The sequence below is a fragment of the Ranitomeya variabilis genome, chromosome 4, assembly GCF_051348905.1.
Source record: "Ranitomeya variabilis isolate aRanVar5 chromosome 4, aRanVar5.hap1, whole genome shotgun sequence".
Lineage (NCBI taxonomy): Eukaryota > Metazoa > Chordata > Amphibia > Anura > Dendrobatidae > Ranitomeya > Ranitomeya variabilis.
The window spans coordinates 417,541,088-417,561,299 of record NC_135235.1 but is presented as its reverse complement, the minus strand read 5'-3'; the positions used below and the strand labels follow the sequence as shown (position 1 = coordinate 417,561,299).

Below are 20,212 nucleotides of genomic sequence, written 5' to 3'. Positions count from 1 at the left end.
GACTGATCTCCAAACACCAATCAGAATAGGAGCAGCTCTGAGTTTCACAAATCTCACACATGGACCCATGTTTTTGACGGATATGTACAGATCCATGAAATTTTATGGGACCGCACACGGACAATATAGTCTCAATGCCAGCTCCTGGGGGAAGTTACGGTTTATGGCTATGTAAGAGGCGAAGCAGGGAGTGGGGCTCACGATTTCATCTCATCGTTCCTTAACAAACTACCAGCTTTATTATTATTATAAAGAAGTATTGGTAAGTGTGAGAACCAGGATCAGGAACTATGGCGGTGGGCCTAGGCACTGCAGACTGGCATGGCATAACCTATGGCACTACAGTGGGGCACAGTGAGGGAAGCTTCGGGGGGATCTGACACTATGGAGGCAGGAGATGGGCTGCTACAGAAAGGAGACAGAAAAAAGGGCGAATGTCACTGATCAGGACTCGCCCTATGATCTGCAGAGATGACTGGGAACGATTGTGGAACTACTCCTCCCAGCATGTCCTCCCCATTCTTCAGCTCATACTAGGAGCTGTAGATACGTTTCTCTGCCCTGTCGCCCTCCAGTCATTATTTGGGGTAGGTACAACGCCTACCGTGCCCTGACAGCTGCAGACCCTTGAAGGCATGCTGAGAGTAGTGGTGTTTCGCCCTCTACCTATTCTCCAGAAGTTGGGAGATGTGGAGGACATGAATCACCAGGTCAGAGCGGTGATGGCTTCACCTCGTCCTGCCTCTGCTCTTCCACTAGCCCTCAGCTGCATGTGACGTCTACTGTGCGCGACGCTGGGAACAATAAAGTTTTCCTTGTCAGGCCGCCGGCGCCGTGCATTGTGGGTAGGTCACAGTGTGGAGGACTCCATGTGTTGCAGCCGGTGACAGCGGGAGCAGTGTGTGTAGCCGTGGTGTCCCGGTAGTGTGCCGCTCAGCCTGTAGCCATGTTTCCCGCCGCCCGCTGCTGCTGCTGGAGACTGCGGAGCGCCGCGTCCTCCTCCCTGTGCAGGTAATGGTGGGATGAATGGCTGCATGGACCGGGGGCATGGACCGGGGGAGTCCGGGACTAGAGGAGCTGTACTGGGAGGTCGGACACTGCCCTACAGGGGCTATAGGAGGACTGAAGTGTGTGGGGAGAGCGAACAGGGACGTGCTATAAAGCAGAGGTGTCAAACTGCATTCCTCGAGGGCCGCCAACAGGTCATGTTTTCAGGATGTCCTTAGCATTCCACAAGGTGCTGGAATCATTCTGTGCAGGTGATTAAATGATCACCTGTGCAATACAAGGAAATCCTGAAAACATGACCTGTTGGCGGCCCCCGAGGAATGCAGATTGACACCTCTGCTGTAAAGAGTGCTGGTGGAGAACGGGTTACCGGAGGAGCCCGGGAGAAAAGTAATGAGCGCTAAGACATGGAGCTATTTTTTTTTTTTTTTTTTTTTTTAAATCAGGGCTAATAAGCATTTGTATTGGGAAATATATGCAAAGCATATACAAATACATGAATATATTTCACTATAAAGATGCTTTTTAGCCCTGTCTTTAAAAAAAAAAAAAGCTCCATCTCTCTTAGTGTTGGTTTCTGATACGCCTTTTTTGGGCCATGTGATATGGGATTGAGGATATTGGTGTAGTGATAAAATAAAACATCCCATATAAACAGGTGTATATTATATTCCCTGAGCTTTATAGGTGGGGAATGAACATGGGATATATGTAGAGAATAGGAGAATGGACACATATCCCATATAAACAGGTGTATATTATATTCCCTGTGCTTTATAGGTGGGGAATGAACATGGAATATATGTAGATAATAGAGGAATGAACACATATCCCATATAAACAGGTGTATATTATATTCCCTGAGCTTGATAGGTGGGGAATGAACATGGAATATATGTAGATAATAGGAGAATGGACACATATCCCATATAAACAGGTGTATATTATATTCCCTGAGCTTGATAGGTGGGGAATGAACATGGGATATATGTAGGTAATAAGGGAATGAACACATATCCCATATAAACAGGTGTATATTATATTCCCTGAGCCTGATAGGTGGGGAATGAACATGGGATATATGTAGATAATAGGAGAATGGACACATATCCCATATAAACAGGTGTATATTATATTCCCTGAGCTTGATAGGTGGGGAATGAACATGGGATATATGTAGGTAATAAGGGAATGAACACATATCCCATATAAACAGGTGTATATTATATTCCCTGAGCCTGATAGGTGGGGAATGAACATGGGATATATGTAGATAATAGAATGGACACATATCCCATATAAACAGGTGTATAATATATTCCCTGAGCCTGATAGGTGGGGAATGAACATGGGATATATGTAGGTAATAGGAGAATGGACACATATCCGATATAAACAGGTGTATATTATATTCCCTGAGCCTGATAGGTGGGGAATGAACATGGAATATATGTAGATAATAGAATGGACACATATCCCATATAAACAGGTGTATAATATATTCCCTGAGCCTGATAGGTGGGGAATGAACATGGAATATATGTAGATAATAGGAGAATGGACACATATCCCATATAAACAGGTGTATATTATATTCCCTGAGCTTGATAGGTGGGGAATGAACATGGGATATATGTAGGTAATAAGGGAATGAACACATATCCCATATAAACAGGTGTATATTATATTCCCTGAGCCTGATAGGTGGGGAATGAACATGGGATATATGTAGATAATAGAATGGACACATATCCCATATAAACAGGTGTATAATATATTCCCTGAGCCTGATAGGTGGGGAATGAACATGGGATATATGTAGGTAATAGGAGAATGGACACATATCCGATATAAACAGGTGTATATTATATTCCCTGAGCCTGATAGGTGGGGAATGAACATGGGATATATGTAGATAATAGGAGAATGGACACATATCCGATATAAACAGGTGTATATTATATTCCCTGAGCCTGATAGGTGGGGAATGAACATGGGATATACACTCACTGGCCACTTTATTAGGTACACCTGTCCAACTTCTTGTTAACACTTAATTTCTAATCAGCCAATCACATGGCGGCAACTCAGTGCATTTAGGCATGTAGACATGGTCAAGACAATCTCCTGCAGTTCAAACCGAGCATCAGTATGGGGAAGAAAGGTGATTTGAGTGCCTTTGAACGTGGCATGGTTGTTGGTGCCAGAAGGGCTGGTCTGAGTATTTCAGAAACTGCTGATCTACTGGGATTTTCACGCACAACCATCTCTAGGGTTTACAGAGAATGGTCCGAAAAAGAAAAAAAATCCAGTGAGCGGCAGTTCTGTGGGCGGAAATGCCTTGTTGATGCCAGAGGTCAGAGGAGAATGGGCAGACTGGTTCGAGCTGATAGAAAGGCAACAGTGACTCAAATCGCCACCCGTTACAACCAAGGTAGGCCTAAGAGCATCTCTGAACGCACAGTGCGTCGAACTTTGAGGCAGATGGGCTACAGCAGCAGAAGACCACACCGGGTACCACTCCTTTCAGCTAAGAACAGGAAACTGAGGCTACAATTTGTACAAGCTCATCGAAATTGGACAGTAGAAGATTGGAAAAACGTTGCTTGGTCTGATGAGTCTCGATTTCTGCTGCGACATTCGGATGGTAGGGTCAGAATTTGGCGTAAACAACATGAAAGCATGGATCCATCCTGCCTTGTATGGAGCATCTTTGGGATGTGCAGCCGACAAATCTGCGGCAACGGTGTGATGCCATCATGTCAATATGGACCAAAATCTCTGAGGAATGCTTCCAGCACCTTGTTGAATCTATGCCACGAAGAATTGAGGCAGTTCTGAAGGCAAAAGGGGGTCCAACCCGTTACTAGCATGGTGTACCTAATAAAGTGGCCGGTGAGTGTATGTAGATAATAGGAGAATGGACACATATCCGATATAAACAGGTGTATATTATATTCCCTGAGCTTGATAGGTGGGGAATGAACATGGGATATATGTAGGTAATAAGAGAATGAACACACATCCCATATAAACAGGTGTATATTATATTCCCTGAGCCTGATAGGTGGGGAATGAACATGAAATATATGTAGATAATAGAGGAATGAACACAGATCCCATATAAACAGGTGTATAATATATTCCCTGAGCGTGATAGGTGGGGAACAAACAGAATATATGCAGATTATAAAGGACTGAACACACATCCCATAAACATAAATGAACATCAGCCGTAAATCACATAAAAAATGGCGACTCAACCATAAATGTTACAAGGATAGGAGAACCATGATTCAAAAAATAGCCAAAAAAGTAGACCAAAAATACAAAATTTATTGAAAACACATAATTTCCATATACATAGTATTACCATATGAGAAAAAGTGACAGATTTGTGACTAAATCCATTGATAGAATAGTGACCTAAAAGCACAGTCCGGGACAGTAACACAATAGATTGTTAACTCATGAACATACAGCAGATGTGCTGTCAGCAAGTGCACATAAGAATGTTTACTGGTATCAAAACGGCCTGGCTTAATAGTATAAGCGCATGAATTAGTGCTATTATAATAGCCATGAACCGATACAGGTACGTGACCTGAAGCCAGACGGGACCTCTATTCCACTCCACATGGGTAATTAAACCTTTTTATCTGCATTGTGTGCACATCGGTTCATGGCTATTATAATAGCACTAATTCATGCGCTTATACTATTAAGCCAGGCCGTTTTGATACCAGTAAACATTCTTATGTGCACTTGCTGACAGCACATCTGCTGTATGTTCATGAGTTAACAATCTATTGTGTTACTGTCCCGGACTGTGCTTTTAGGTCACTATTCTATCAATGGATTTAGTCACAAATCTGTCACTTTTTCTCATATGGTAATACTATGTATATGGAAATTGTGTGTTCAATAAATTTTGTATTTTTGGTCTACTTTTTTGGCTATTTTTTGACTCATGGTTCTCCTATCCTTGTAACACATCCCATAAAACTGCTTTTTGACTTTTTCTTGTTTAGATAGGGAATGGACACGGAAAAAGTATAATCTGTAGTAAAATAAGCACAAATCCCATATTAACAGATGTATACTGAATTCTCTGTGCTTGTTAGGGGGAATGAACATGGAACACGCGCAGCACTAATACTACTTAATAGAACACATGCATAGTGCCACCAGCTGCAGTGGTGCTGAATCGCCCCTTTTAAAAGATACGGATTTTTGCTTCCATTAGTTGTGTGGAAATGTTGCTCTACACAGGACAGGATAAATACAAAGGCAAACATTCAACACCTGATGGGTTTCATGCATGTGTCTTATAGATTGGTTACATGAGATGGGTAAAGCGCTGTCACACATGGAGTATAGCAGCATTTCCTGCACCCAGTGTCAGATTGGGGAGGAATTAGCTCTTTTTTTAATTATCGTTGATAGCTGACATCTACCAAAATTTTCAAAAAATTAAATCAATTATTCAAAAGTGTAAACGATATGGAATGTGTTCATTCCTCCATACTTATTCCATATTCATGCCTCACATAACAAAAGTCCATATGCCGCACATCTGTTTAGATGGGGAGTGTGTTCTTTTCACTACAATCTGCATGTACTTCATGTCAAGGAAACCTATTAGATCTTTATTTTGGTACCAATAAGTTATGTTTATGCTTTTTATCAATTTATTTTAGTACATCCCAATTGCAGCAGCTCTTATCCTGTGCTGCGCTCTGTTACGTACTAAATGCCATAGTGAACTGTAACACAGGCATTGTAGTCACAGCATGTAATACCTGCTAATCATTTAGATAATGGTGCCTAATAACTGCCAACCTGTGGCTGCTCGGCTGAGAGGTTGGCTTCTTCTAGCCAATGCAGTGGAAGTGAGTTAAAGGGGTAGTCAGGTCTGTAGGATAAGTCGATCAATATCAGATAGGGGGGACGACACCCAACACTTTAATTGATCAGCTGTCATTAGTTTTGACGGAGTTCAAATGTAAACATTGAATGGAACTGCTCTGCATAGCTCTGGTCAGTGCATAATGATCGCTGTCAAGTACTGTACCCCCATTCTATGAAATGGATATCAGCGGAGATGTGGGGGTTCTGGGTGTCGGACCCTGTGCTGCTCACAGATGGGGTAGCAAAAACCTGGTGACAGATTCCTTTAGCAGTTCTAATACCTGGTGCTGATAACTGGTTCTTGTTGTTGGATAGGCTAGAGTTATCCGCAAGGCGGTATCTACAGACGTCAAGCGCACTTCACAATGAGCCATTACCCAGCCCGGCTTTGGACAATGCACCCAAAGTATACCCTCCAAAAATTCAACAGCTGGTAGACCAAATAGCGAGCCTCACTCTGCTGGAAGTTTGTGACCTCAATGAACTACTTAAGGTGGGTACAATATATTACCGTATGTATAGAGTTACATAATGCCAATGTATTCCATGACCCATTTAAAAGTGTTCATTGGCACATGATGGTAGGGAGTGGACCTTTCTACTTCTATGATAAGAACATACATGGCCGTATATTAAAAGCCAAGATGCTTCAAATAGAATCAGTTCTGCCTCTGGTTAAAGGGAATCTGTCTCCACATTTGACCTATCTAAACTATTAATATGGGCATACAGGTAATAGACAGGTGAAAACAGTCCTCCCTATGTGTCTCATATCAGATGTGGTGTTGCTGAGAAATCATCTTTTATTTCTTTATATTAATGACCTCTTCCAGGCTCCGGGGAGGGCAGTGCCTGGAAGATAACTCTGCCCCCAGAGATTTTTACATGGAGGGGGAGTTCCCAGTGTGAGGCAAGTAACTAACACAGGACAGGAAAAGTGAAATTTGTCTTCTTGCAAACACATTTTTTGCTTCTCTCTGAGCTCTGCTGTATTGCAACACTATTGCAGCCCTGTCTGCCTGTGAGCTGGAAGCTGAAGCCGAGAGGAACCTGCAGATGTGTCAGGTATAATCACACACAGCTCTGCAGTGAGATCAGGAGAGCAGAGAGCGGACATTGCACATCACACTGGTAACCATTACATATCACACTGGTAGCATTGGTAACCATTACATAGCACACTGGTAACCATTACATAGCACACTGGTAACCATTACATAGCACACTGGTAACCATTACATAGCACACTGGTAACCATTACATAGCACACTGGTAACCATTACATAGCACATTGTTAATCATTACATGTCACACTGGTAGCATTGGTAACCATTACATAGCACAATGGTAATGCTGGTAACCATTACATATCACACTGGTAACCATTACATATCACACTGGGTAATGCTGGCAACCATTACACATCATGCTGGCAACCATTACACATCATGCTGGCAACCATTACACATCATTCTGGTAATGCAGGTAACCAATATATATCACATTGGTAACCATTATACATCACGCTGGTAATGCAGGTAACTAGTACACATCACACTGGTAACGCAGGTAACTAGTACACATCATGCCAGTAACCATTACACATCACGCTGGAAATGCAGGTGACCATTACACATCATGCTGGCAACCATTACACATCATGCTGGCAACCATTACACATCATGCTGGCAACCATTACACATCATTCTGGTAATGCAGGTAACCATTACATATCACACTGGTAACGCAGGTAACTAGTACACATCATGCCGGTAACCATTACACATCACGCTGGTAACGCAGGTAACCATTACACATCACCCTGGAAATGCAGGTGACCATTACACATCACGCTGGTAACCATTACACATCTTGCTGGTAACGCAGGTAGCCATTACACATTACGCTGGTAACGCAGGTGACCATTACAGATCATTCTGGTAATGCAAGTAACCATTACATATCACACTGGTAACCATTACACATCACGCTGGTAATGCAGGTAACTAGTAACTGGTAACACAGGTGACCATTACACATCACGCTGGTAAATCCACCTAAGGCTATTTGCACACGTTGCTGAATTGCCGCGGAAATTTCCGCGGCAATTCCGCAACTCCCTGCAGCGGGTAAAACGCATGTAGAATTGGCATGCATTTTCCGGCTAAACACTAGCGTTTTACAAGCGTAATTAGCTTGCAGAATGCTAGCATTTACCAAGCAATCTGTAGCATCGCTTGAAAAACTGATTGACAGGTTGGTCACACTTGTCAAACATAGTGTTTGACAAGTGTGACCAACTTTGTACTATTGATGCTGCCTATGCAGCATCAATAGTAAAAAGATACAACGTTAAAAATAATAAAAAAAAAATAAAAAAAATCATGATATCCTCACCTTCCGGTGTCCTCGGCAGCCTTCCCGCTCCTCTCGATGCTCTCGTTCCCAGTAATTCCTTGCGACAATGACCTGTGATGACGTAGCATCACACGAGACCACTACGCCATCACAGGTGATTGTCGCAAAGCATCACTGGGAACGGGAGCTGCCGGAAGCAACGCTAAGGCCTGGGCTGGATCCGGGGGCTGCCAGAAGGTGAGTATATAACTATTTTTTATTTTAATTCTTTTTTTTACGGGATATAGTACCCAGGGCCTGGAGGAGAGTCTCCTCTCCTCCACACCCGGTACCATCCGCACATAATCCGCTTACTTTGCGCATGGTGGGCATAGCCCCATAGCCATCAGTGCATTCCTATGTGTGCGGAATCGCCGCGATTCCACACAAAGAATGAGCATGCTGCGTATTTTTCCGCTATGCGATTCCGCCGCGGAAAAATACGCAGCATTAGCACAGCATTGCGGAATCCCATGGAATTCAATGGGCTGTGTTGTGTATGTGTTTTCGCCGCGAAAAACCGCAGCAAAAACTCATACAAACCGCAGCGTGTGCACATAGCCTAAATGTATAATAAGCTCTGCAGGCAGAGTTATCTTCCAGGCAGCATCTCCCCAGAGCCTGGAAGAGGTCATTTATATAAAGTGATAACAGATGATTTCTCAGCAACACCACATCTGACATGAGACACACAGGGAGGACTGTTTTCAGCATTCTATAACCTGTATGTCCATATTAGTTAGGTTGGATAGGTCAAGTGTGCGGCCAGATTCCCTTTAATCCCATAATCTCCCCACTAAATGGCTCTGATCTAGTAGAGATGGGCGGACACCTGGATGTTCAGGTCCGGCGGGTTCAGCCAGTTACAAAAAGATTGGGTACCAGAACAGTACCCTAACCCCATGCACTTGAATGGGGGACCTGAACATCCAGTGTTTGCTGCTCTGTCATGTACATGACAGTGCAGCAAACACCGCTTTTGATCATCGTGAAATCATCCCCGCTGGTCAGAGCCGCGATTCCCACTCTGTCAAAAGACAGCGTGAGTGCTCAGCTGTGATCGGAGATATAAAGTTTACCTCCTGTCACTGGTGTCAGCTTATGGGACAACTGCTCCCATCATCCAACACTTGCTGCCGCTAATAACAGTGAAAACAGGAGCAATGGATAGGAGTATTCATCAGCCGCTCCTGTGCTGTAAATAAATAATAAAAAAAAAAAATGGCTGGGTTCCTCTGTATTTTTGTTGACCAGCCAGGCAAAACTCACAGCTGGGGCTGTAACCCTCAGCTGACAGCTTCAGCAAGGCTAGTTATCAGGAATAGAGGGGTCCCCATGCTGTATTTTTAATTATTTAAATAATCTAAAAAAACATTGTGGGGTTCCCCCCATTTTTGACAACCAGCCTTGCTAAAGCAGACAGCTGGGGGCTGGTATTCTCAGGCTGGTAAGGGGCCATGGATTTTGGCTATTGGCCCCTCCCAGCTTAAAAATAGCAGCCCGCAGCTGCCCAGAAAAGGCACATTTATTAGATGTGCCAATTCTTGTGCTTTGCCTGGCTCTTCCCACTTGCCCTGTAGCGGTGGCAAGTGGGGTTAATATTTGTGTGGTTGATGTCACCTTTTGTATTGTCAGGTGACATCAAGCACACGGGTTAGTAATGGAGAGGCATCTATAAGACACATATCCATTATACTCCTATAGTTATATGGTAAATAAAGGCTTTTATTAGAAGTAAAACACAGTTTTTTGTTGTTGTTTTTTTAAATAACAAACACAGTTATACTCGCCAAACGCCTATTCCACCAAAGCCCTCAAACTCCTGTAATAAAACTAAAATAAAAAAACAATATACCATACCTCTCTGTTGTTCTGTCCCACGGCATAATCCATGTCTGAGGGAAAACAAGTTTTCAACCTGGACGGTGCCAAAATGCGACCGTCCAGGCTGAGAACCACTAATGAATGAGCTGCTGCAAGCGCAGCCTCAGTGACTGGCGGTGATGTCATCGAGGTTACCTTCAGTCACTGAGGCTGCGTTCCCAACCGGGCTGAACTGCCGAGACCTCGGTGACCTCGCCGCTAGCACCATGAGAAAAAGCTCCTTTGTTTTTGATACCTGGTATTTGGCTTTGACAAAACTTTATTGATACAATCATGTGTGAATTGCATGAGTTTCCAAGGCGGAAATCCGCTAAAAACATACATGAATTTTTTACCTGCAGATTTTCTGCATGTAATGAGTCTATGGGAAAAATCTGCATATAAAACTCAGCGTGCCTGCAAGAGACATTGATATGTTGTGGATGTGAAGCACGCACCGCAGGTCGGTTTGTGCTGACAAACTTTCTATATTCTGTAATGAATGTGGACATGTATTTACGGAAAACGCATCGAGGGAAAAAATCCCATCTCTACCACCCCTACCCTGCCTAATATCTGAGTGTAAAGGTTCATGGAAGGCACACTACATTACACGCAGCAGGAAATATTTGCAGGTTTTTGAGTGTGTCCAAATGTTGCGGATTCAGTACAGATTTCACAGTTTGCGGTGCAGAAGCCATATTTCTTACACACGGATTTTACTTGGGTCATGTTCACACATACAGGATTCTTTTAGGATTTAGGTGCAGATTCTGAGGCTGAATCCTGGCAGAAATGCTCACATTCTGCAGGTAAAGCATGTGAATGAGATATTTTACGCTCTCATGGCCTTGGTACAAAAGAAAAGTGCAAAATAATGAATAACATTGATAAATATAAAATCCAAGTGTTCATAATTTTCTGCGGATGGACACAAGTTAGTTTCATTCCATTATAGTAAGGACATATTTGCATACCAATCCATGGCAGTCATCAGATTTCAGGTGCAGATTGTCAGTTAATCAGTGCTGTGGAAGCATGACTTTTCGTCCTAATTGTGTAGTACAGGACATAACCTGTAGAGGTCACTGTGACTCGTGACATCCAAGGCTTGTTTTCTTTTCTGAAAAGCTGTGTCCAAGTAGCTGATTGACTGGTGCCCGTTAAGGCTCCAAGTTTCCTCTTCACCAGTGAGCCATATAGGATTGCTGGCTTGTATACAGAGTTCTGATTTTTTTATTTTTGTCCTCTAGAAAACGCTGAAGATTCAGGATGTTGGTATGATGCCAATGGGGACAATGATGCCAGGTGCAGTTGGTGCCTCAGCGCCTGCACAGGTAATTATGCACTGAAGAATACATTTAAGATCTGTAAGTAGTCTGATGATAAGGATATAAATATTTTGAATGTTGTCTTGGGGTTAATGCAGGCGACAGATGAAGAGGAAGCGCCAGTAAAGAAAGAGAAGACACATTTTACTGTAAAATTAGTAGAGGTGAATGCTACAGATAAAGTCAAGCTCATCAAGGAAGTGAAGAACTGCGTGCAGGGCGTAAATCTGGTTCAGGTAAGGATAGGGCCTTGGTTGGGGTTATTTGCTTGGCTTTTATGTTCCTCGTGTATTTTATGACAAGATAAAATAGGCTGACTGCTTTAGGTACAAACAAGTAAAAATTCTAGCGATCTTTACAAAAAGAGAACGAGGTAGAGGATATGTGGGTGCAGATAGTGGGTGCATAAGGATGAGTAGAGGGGGTCATGTTCTGAGGAATAAAGTACAATTGGGATAGGAAAGGGATCAGGGAATGTGACCGGCTGCCTAAACAGTGTATTTTTATGGCGTACTGAATGGGAAGCTGTTAGCGGAACAGGACCTATTGCCTAACCCTTTCTCGGGATGATAACTTTTTTGATATAGTCATGTGCAACTCTCATGCGCTTATGATGTGTTTCCACCATGAAAACACACACTAAAAATGCATGTGCGTTTTTTACTAGTACTAGGTCTTAGGACAGGGCCATGTATAAGGAGCAGGCTCAGGAGCTGAGCCTGCCTCAATACTACAGGCATCTGCCTAACTACAACTGCTGGAGCGCAGCCAGTCGCTGTAGTTTAACTACTTAAATGCTTCTTCTGTAAATCTAAGTGGCAGTGAAATGACACCAGTGTAGTAAACATTTCCACATGACACGATTGCGGAGGAATGTGTTACAATGGCACCTGCGTGCCTACTGGAGGCGCAGTTGCCACCATTTTTGGTCCTCCTGTGAAGCCTTTGCATGGTTGGGACGGGGTTAAATAATGCTTTTATGGTAAATGTCTTTTTGTTTTCCCACTAGCACAATACTATTAAATAGAAACAAATAGAAATGTTGTAATTTTCACACTGGCCGCTCCAGCATTTTTAGACTTCGTCCTTTTCTTCCTCTTTCCCGACACAAACGTAGACACAAGGAGCAGCTTCATCTTTTCTACTACATCCTCTAATGAGCCTGTGCAATATTCCTTGTGAGCTGGGCCAGGTGTGAGACCACCGATTGTGATGGGTGGACCCTACATTACCAGCTGGGAAGAGGGGTTACCTTTGTAATCCTGCTTTGCTAAGGATTCTTGATGGCTACTGTCTGAAAGGCCAGGAGTTGGGCTAAGCTACCACTACTAGTATTGGGTGCGTTTCTGATGTTACAGCTTTCCCTGGCATTTATGAGCTTAGTTAGGTCACTTTTTTACATGCATTTGCATCTCGTTTTTATTCTGCTGAAATTTTTCTCTGTCATTTTTTAAATAAAACTGCTTTGTGTTGGACACTTCCTGTTATTTAGCTTTGATAACATTTTGATAGTCGTGTATTATTTATTTTTAGTGCCATTGCTTCTTTAGTGCTGTACATGTAAAAAGGGTTACATATAAAATATGAATATACAATACAATGAACAACATAACCATGATAGATTGGTACAGACAAGAGCGGGCTCTAGTCTGGTGGGCTTACAGGATTACCAGTAGTTCTAGTGTGGAAAAGTACTAAAAATGCATATTCAGATTTTCATCATCTCATTTAAGTCTATGGGTAAAATCCACAAATAAGACACAGATTTGCTGAAAATAAAATGGATTTCAAAAACACAGCTCAGGTCAGATTACGTTGTGTTTTTAACATGCACACTGGGGCTGTAGGATTTACATAGGCCTTCTTCACATTGCTGGAGCTGTAATATACTGTGTGTTTTGCACAATGAAAATGCAGTGTCAAAAACTCACCAAATACTCATCATGGGACTGCAGCCCCAGGGCCAGTGTGAAAATTGCAAAACTACTCATTTATTTTTTTTTTAGTAAAGTTTTTGGTGTTAGGGAAAAAAAATTAAACAAAATTATTAGGAAAATACACGTCACACAAAAACTTGATTTAAAGGGAACCTGTCACAATGAAAATGCAGCTGGTGGTGCTGCAGGCGTGATGTTATAGAGCAAATTGACAGCTGTCTTTGTAGAAGAGTACATGTATAGAGACCTGGCCATCACTGATGGGACCAAAAATCCGAGAATGAGCAGAGGATTAAAGGATGAAACCCCAGGTCATTCTGAATCTTTTCTCAGAATACTATGTCCACTTATTCTGCTCCCTCTCCTCCATAACATCATGTCAGCAGATTGGTCTGCATTTGCATTGTGACATGTTCTCTTTAAGCAAGAATTAAACAATAGATAATTTTCTGATGATCGCTTCTTTTTAATACTGGGTGTTAGGAGCTTATTTGAATGATCAAGGTATCCATTTCTTTAAAGGGTCAGTGGTGGTGCAACACCCTGCACCAACCACCAGTGTCAGCGGTGACTAGATGTGATCAGATGCAAAGGTGCATAGAACAGCTGCCAACATAGTGGCCAAAGCTGGGTACTACACATCCACTTAAACCAGCTCATTAATTTCTTCTTGCTCTGTTAGCACATGCAGTGTTCACAACTGAACACTGAAGGGCATGCAATGAAAGATTACGTCCTGACACCAGTGCCAGAGTTAGGATGCACTTTGTGGGCGGAGTTTGTATGGCCCCGAAGAATGGTAAAAATATCCAAATGGCACATCCCCACCAACCTGGTATTGATCACCTGTCCGAAGAATAGGCCGTCAATATAAAAGTACTGGACAGCCCCTTTAAAGAAGACCTTTCACCAAATTTTTCATGTTGAACTGCACACATAATGTAATAGTGGCTGCAGAGCGAAATAAAATGTTTTTGTTTTTAAATTTTGCCTCTGTTGCTGAGATCGTGACAATCAAGTATTTGACACCGAGAGCGAACACCTATTTGGATTTAAAGGGGTTGTCCACTACTAGGACAACCCCTTCTCTTTCTGAATGTTTGCTCCCGTTAAAATAAAAGCACTTATACTCGCCTCCGGTGTCAGCACATCAGGGCGTATGTGAGATTTATGTCATGTGAGCTCTGCCCCAATCAGCGCTGGTGTCTTCACTTTCGGACATGTATGTAATCAAGAAGTAAGTGAGAGCTACAGCTCGCCGCTCACTTCCTCCTGATTACTTATATGTCCAAAGGTGGGGACAGCGACACCAGCTCTGATTGGTTGCGGGACTCGCTTAACTTCAGGTGAGCCCCAGGTACACGAGTGCTGACACTATTGCAACTGCGCTGGCCCAGGAGTTGTGTATGAGTTTTTCTTTTAATGGGGGCAAACATTCTGATCAAGAAGGGGTTGTCCTATTAGTGTTATCAAATAGTTTTCACTGGAGGCATGTACTTCTACCTGTATGATGCTGAACAATCATAAACAGGCAGCAATACTCGAAAGTAAGAGGACCGTGCCCCCATCACAGCTTAGAGGAGATTTCTCCATGTGTGAGACGGGTAATGACTGCCCTGATATCCTGGTCTAACCTCCTGTGTGAGACAGTGTGGTGAAAGGGACAGTGCAGCTCAGCTTAGCTGTGTCACATTACAAACCCCTCTTATAAGCTCTCCTGATAACTGAGTGTGCCAGTAATCACACTTATTTCTGCTGTGCTTAAGCAAGCTGTAATCCCTTTTCAGTGAGAACAGAAGAGTAACTTCCCTGTTCCTGGACTCCTGAATTAAACTATGACCGCCTGCTCTGATCTCACTGCAGAGCCACTACAAGTTGAGCACAACAGACGCAAGTGAGATACTGAGCCTTCTGAGCTCTTATCCCAGGATAGACAGTGTAGGGGACAGTACAGCGGAGCTGACAGTGCTAGGAGAGGAGGAGAACTGATAGAAGGATTTGTAATGTGACACACCTAAACTCCGCTTACCATATATTTATTTTTTTTAGTCTTTTTTCAATGTGAGTATGGGACACAAGGCCATTTTAAAGGAATGCTTTCAAAAGCCAGCTTCTCCCAGGTGATCATAACAAGTCCCTGGAGCGTGACAACCACCCACACCAGAATGAGAAGGCTCCTGGTGTCAGACTTGGCAGCACAACTCCCACAGATTACACATTAATGGCATGGCTGTAAAATCTAAGGTTAAATCTGAATTTGTAAACCCTTCACCCTGCTCACCGAAGACATTGTTACGTATGAGCAGTAGAGTGTGACATTACGGTACATGATCCCATGGTACACTGTATACACAGCTTGCACGGTCTAAGAAAAAAGTTTCTTGTTTCATCTAAACAGGCCAAGAAGATGGTGGAGTCTCTTCCGCAGGAAATCAAGGTGAATGTGGCTAAAGAGGAAGCGGAGAAGATGAAGTCTGCCCTGGAGGCTGCAGGGGGGAAGGTAGTGCTTGAGTGAAGCACTTGGACTCTTTAAGACATTTACTATGGGTCATTATTTCGGGTTTACTTCCTCACTCCTCGGACTCCAAAGACCCTGACGTGGCTCACCAAGGACATAGGCAGAATGTGTGTCCTTGTGGCCAACACCTGAAATTATGGGAAAGCTGCTGTAAGGTCTTCCATCAAGGTTAATGATGGGAACAGCGTTACTGTACATGGTCAGGATGGGGTACAGTTTGTCCCCCTTTCCTCCATGTACGTTGACCTTTTAAAGCATTTCATCAATAATCAATTGTTTAAAGCTTATCTAATCTTGTTTTATACATTAAACTCTTACCTTGAGGCCGCTCCCTTTTTCTTGTTGCATTGCTTCTTTTAGGTCTCTACTATATGTGTGTACATTGGACTAAGCACTTAAAGGCAAAATCCACTCAATACTGTAAAGCCATGGCAAAAGCTGCATTCAGAATGGTACTGGTTTCTGCCACCACTATATCAGTGGTCGGAACCATGGATACCTAAGGTCCTGCAATGTCTGCACGTTGTCTGCCTCCTGCTCCAGCAAATGGTCGAACGAATGAGGAAGGAAAAGACTTCTCCATAGGTGACTATAATGTGCTGTGTGCATCCATCCATCACTATAGACTGAGGTTCTGCAGCAGCTGAGGTGTATTATGTGATATATACAGTATGTAGCTATACACACACACACATCACAGTAGACTTCACAGTACGCATATGTCAGGGCTGATGTGGAGACATGTGAGACTCTCACCACTGTGGATGTGCTGCTTTCCACAGATGAGGACACTGCTGTTATTTCTAGTACAGGGGCATATTACTGACAGCCAATGATTGTGCGGTGGGTAGGTCTTGGCGGTGCCAGCTCTTAGCTGTGAAGCTTGGTAGAGCCGCAGGTAAACAAAGTGGGTGCCGGAATGAAGTAACATTCAGGAGGACCAAAAGCCCAAAACAAAAAATTAAATTTATAGGGGGGGTTGAATATTACAATACAGCACAGATTGGCTTAAAAAAAAATCTGGCTTTTGTGGTCGGACAATCCCTTTAACGTGCAGACTTCATTATTATCAGTGGTGTCTGCCCCACCAGGAATGTTGCTATAATCTTAGCCTGGAGTAACGTTTCTGGCGTAAACCACACCGCCACTATTTGACAGACTGGAGTAGCCACACCTCGCTCACACTTATTTTGGTGGAGGTGCTCGACACTGGCATGAAGACGCCAGAAGTGGCAACTTCACCTTTTCATCGTTTTATTTTTTACGCCAGAAACCTGTTGTAAATACTCTGGTTAATCTGGGCCTTAGATTTTAATGTTATGCATGCACGTAATGTGAAAAACATTTGTCCAGTAAATTGAGCATTGTGACCTGTGGCAAATCAATTTATGTGGATGTTATTGCGGATTGCACCCTTTACAATGTAAAATGTGAAAACGACTTTATTTTATTTTTTTTACAAATATTGTTTTTTTTTTTCTTCCCTACTAGTATAGAAAAAATTAAGCCTGTTGGTATTACCGTCATTGTACGGACATGAAAAATCAGGTTATTTTTACCGTGCAATGAACATCATAAAAACAAAATCCAAATAATGGATTAATTGAGGGGGGGGTTGTTTTTCGCCATTTCATTGCGCTTTTCCCCCTTTTTCATAAGACATTTTACCATCATGAATGGTGTCATTCATAACTTATAACTCCTCCCAAAAAAATACACTCCTTTATGTATGAAAAATAGTCATGACTCTATAAATAAGATAAAGTGCAAAAACTAATTGGCCATGGCAGAAAGGGGATTAGAAAAATTCCAATTTCAGGAATGGGAGGGTGAATACTGCCGGTCATTGTTAGGCACCAGCCTTCCGCATTCCTAGTCACACAGCCTCTTACAGATTTATTCTAATTTCTTGCTGCAGAAATAGTTGCATGAAATCCCAGATTTTGTGAAAAGCTCTGCATATGCGTCTTAAAAAAATAAAAATAAAAAGTTGCACACGGCATTGTCTACACATCTGCCATGATTGCCTACTCCTATAAGCAGAGACGCTATTATCTGATGCCAGCTGTGCCGAATGACCCACTTGTTACTATCGCCCTTCCCATACTGCATCACACGAAACTAGGTTACAGAAACAATACAAGATTGGTGGGGTCCGGCCCACCCTCTCCTCACCTTACCACGTGTAGAAGCTAACTGTGTACATGGATGAAACGTCAGCTCTGTACAATTAGCAGTCGCTGTAAGGACTGCAGATGAGCTCCTATTCTCTTTATAAGGAGCTGATCTGAATATTTGGAACAAGAGGGTCCTAAAAGTTGTCTAATCTCCTTGTTTATTAACTCCTTCCCCTCATAAGATAGAAGATGTAATATATCTGGTTCCTATATGGAGCGAGCTCAGGGGCCGAGCCCGCCCCATGACAGCCATAGCTGGCACCTGCCTGTAACTATGGCAGCTAGAGCATGATACAATCGCTGTAGTTTAAACACTCAAATGTCATTATCAATCTCTGACTCCAGCATTTAAGTTAGGTCAGTACTGGTGGAGGCAATCCGTCTTCCACAGGATACCCCGTGCTGCTACCATGGGGAACCGATGGCTTTTCATGGCAGCCGGGGTCCTGGTAAAGGGAGCCAATTAAGTCTTGAGCCTAGCCTGTGAGTCAACTTCATAAAAGAACATCTTTTTCACTATATACTAATATATAAAAATTTTGTTTTTTTACGAACTTCTAACCACTATAGTTTTTTTTTTTTTATAGAAGTTTATCACTGTAATAATATTTTTTCTGAAAAATCGCATTGCCCAGACATTTTTGCAGCACAATGAGCGCACTAAAAACAAAAACAAAAAAACAAACATTTTTGTGCACAATTCCACCACACTTGGAATTTTAGAAATGATAAAATGAAGGGTGCCGGTGAAAACCACTCATCCCACAAAAAATAAGCCCTCATATGGCTATATCAATGTAAATAAAAAAGTTACGACCCTGGAAAGAAGGGGGAAAAAAAAAATGAAAGCACAAAAATGGAAAATCACTTTGTCGCAAATGGGGTTAAACTGGCTGTATTCAAGCCAGTATGGTAGTGGTGCTGCTGGTGGTGTCTGATATTTATTAGGAGGATTAAGCATGCATGTTTTTTTTGCAGAAATGGGGAAATTTACAGCATTTTTTTTCTGGGATAAAAATAAATTAGGAAATGCTGTGGTTTTAATTCTGAAGTCTTACCCTAACTGCATTCATATCTTTCTACAGGAGGCTTGGAAAACCCTTCTGCCCAATTCTTGGTTTTAGTGGTGATCCCTAATGTGGGACCACACCATAGCATAAGAGTGGTGATACAAATTACACTGCTCAAAAAATAAAATAAAGGGAACAGTTAAACAACACATTGTAACTCCAAGTCAATCACACATCTGTAAAATCAACCTGTCCAGTTATTAAGCAACACCGATTGTGAATCCATTTCTTCTGCTGCTGTGCGAATGGAACAGACAACGGGTAGGAATGATAGGCAATTATCAAGACGACCTCTATAAAGGAGTGGTTCTGCAGGGGGTGACCGCAGACCAGTTCTCTGTTCTCATCCTTTTTTACTGTTTTTTTTTTTCCAGTCACACTTGCATTTTGTCATTGATCTCACTCCCAACATGTACAGTAAAATAAGGAGGTGTCTACAACCCACAGAAGTTGCTCAGGTAGTGCAGCTCATAAAGGATGGCACATCAATGCGAGCTGTGGCAAGAAGGGTAGCTGTGTCTGTCAGCACAGTGGCCAGAGCATGGAGTAGAGACCAGGAGACATGGAGGGGGCCATAGGAGGGCAACCACTCATCAGCAGGACCACTAATTCCTTTGTGCAAGGAGGAGCAGTGCTAGAGCCCTGCAAAATGACCTCCAGCAGGTCACTAACATCCATGTGTCTAATTAAACTGTCAGAAACCGATTTCATGAGGGCCCAACACCATGCAGGGTGATTGGCATTTGCCAGAGAAGACCACGATTGGCAGCTTCAACATTGGTGCCCTGTGCTTTTAACGAATGAGAGCAGGTTCACATTGAGCACGTGACAGAGTTTGGAGATGCCGTGGAGAACATTCTGCTGCCTGCAACATATTCCAACATGACCGGTTTGGCAGTGGGTCAGTAATAGTGTGGGGAGGAATTTCTTTGGAGGGCCGCACAGTCCTCCATGTGCTCGCCAGAGGTACCCTGACTGCCATTAGGTACTGGGATGAGCT

The 20,212-nt window shown here is 42.8% G+C and overlaps 1 protein-coding gene across 1 annotated transcript; it reads left to right on the top strand.

Moving 5' to 3' along the window:
* Window positions 1-831: 831 nt before the first annotated feature.
* Window positions 832-16,288, top strand: MRPL12 (mitochondrial ribosomal protein L12). Its single transcript, XM_077251328.1, has 5 exons — window positions 832-1,011; window positions 6,235-6,412; window positions 11,433-11,516; window positions 11,609-11,746; window positions 15,846-16,288. Exons 1-5 carry the CDS (start codon window positions 947-949, stop codon window positions 15,960-15,962), a joined length of 582 nt encoding a protein of 193 aa, XP_077107443.1. The 5' UTR covers window positions 832-946; the 3' UTR covers window positions 15,963-16,288.
* Window positions 16,289-20,212: the final 3,924 nt, after the last annotated feature.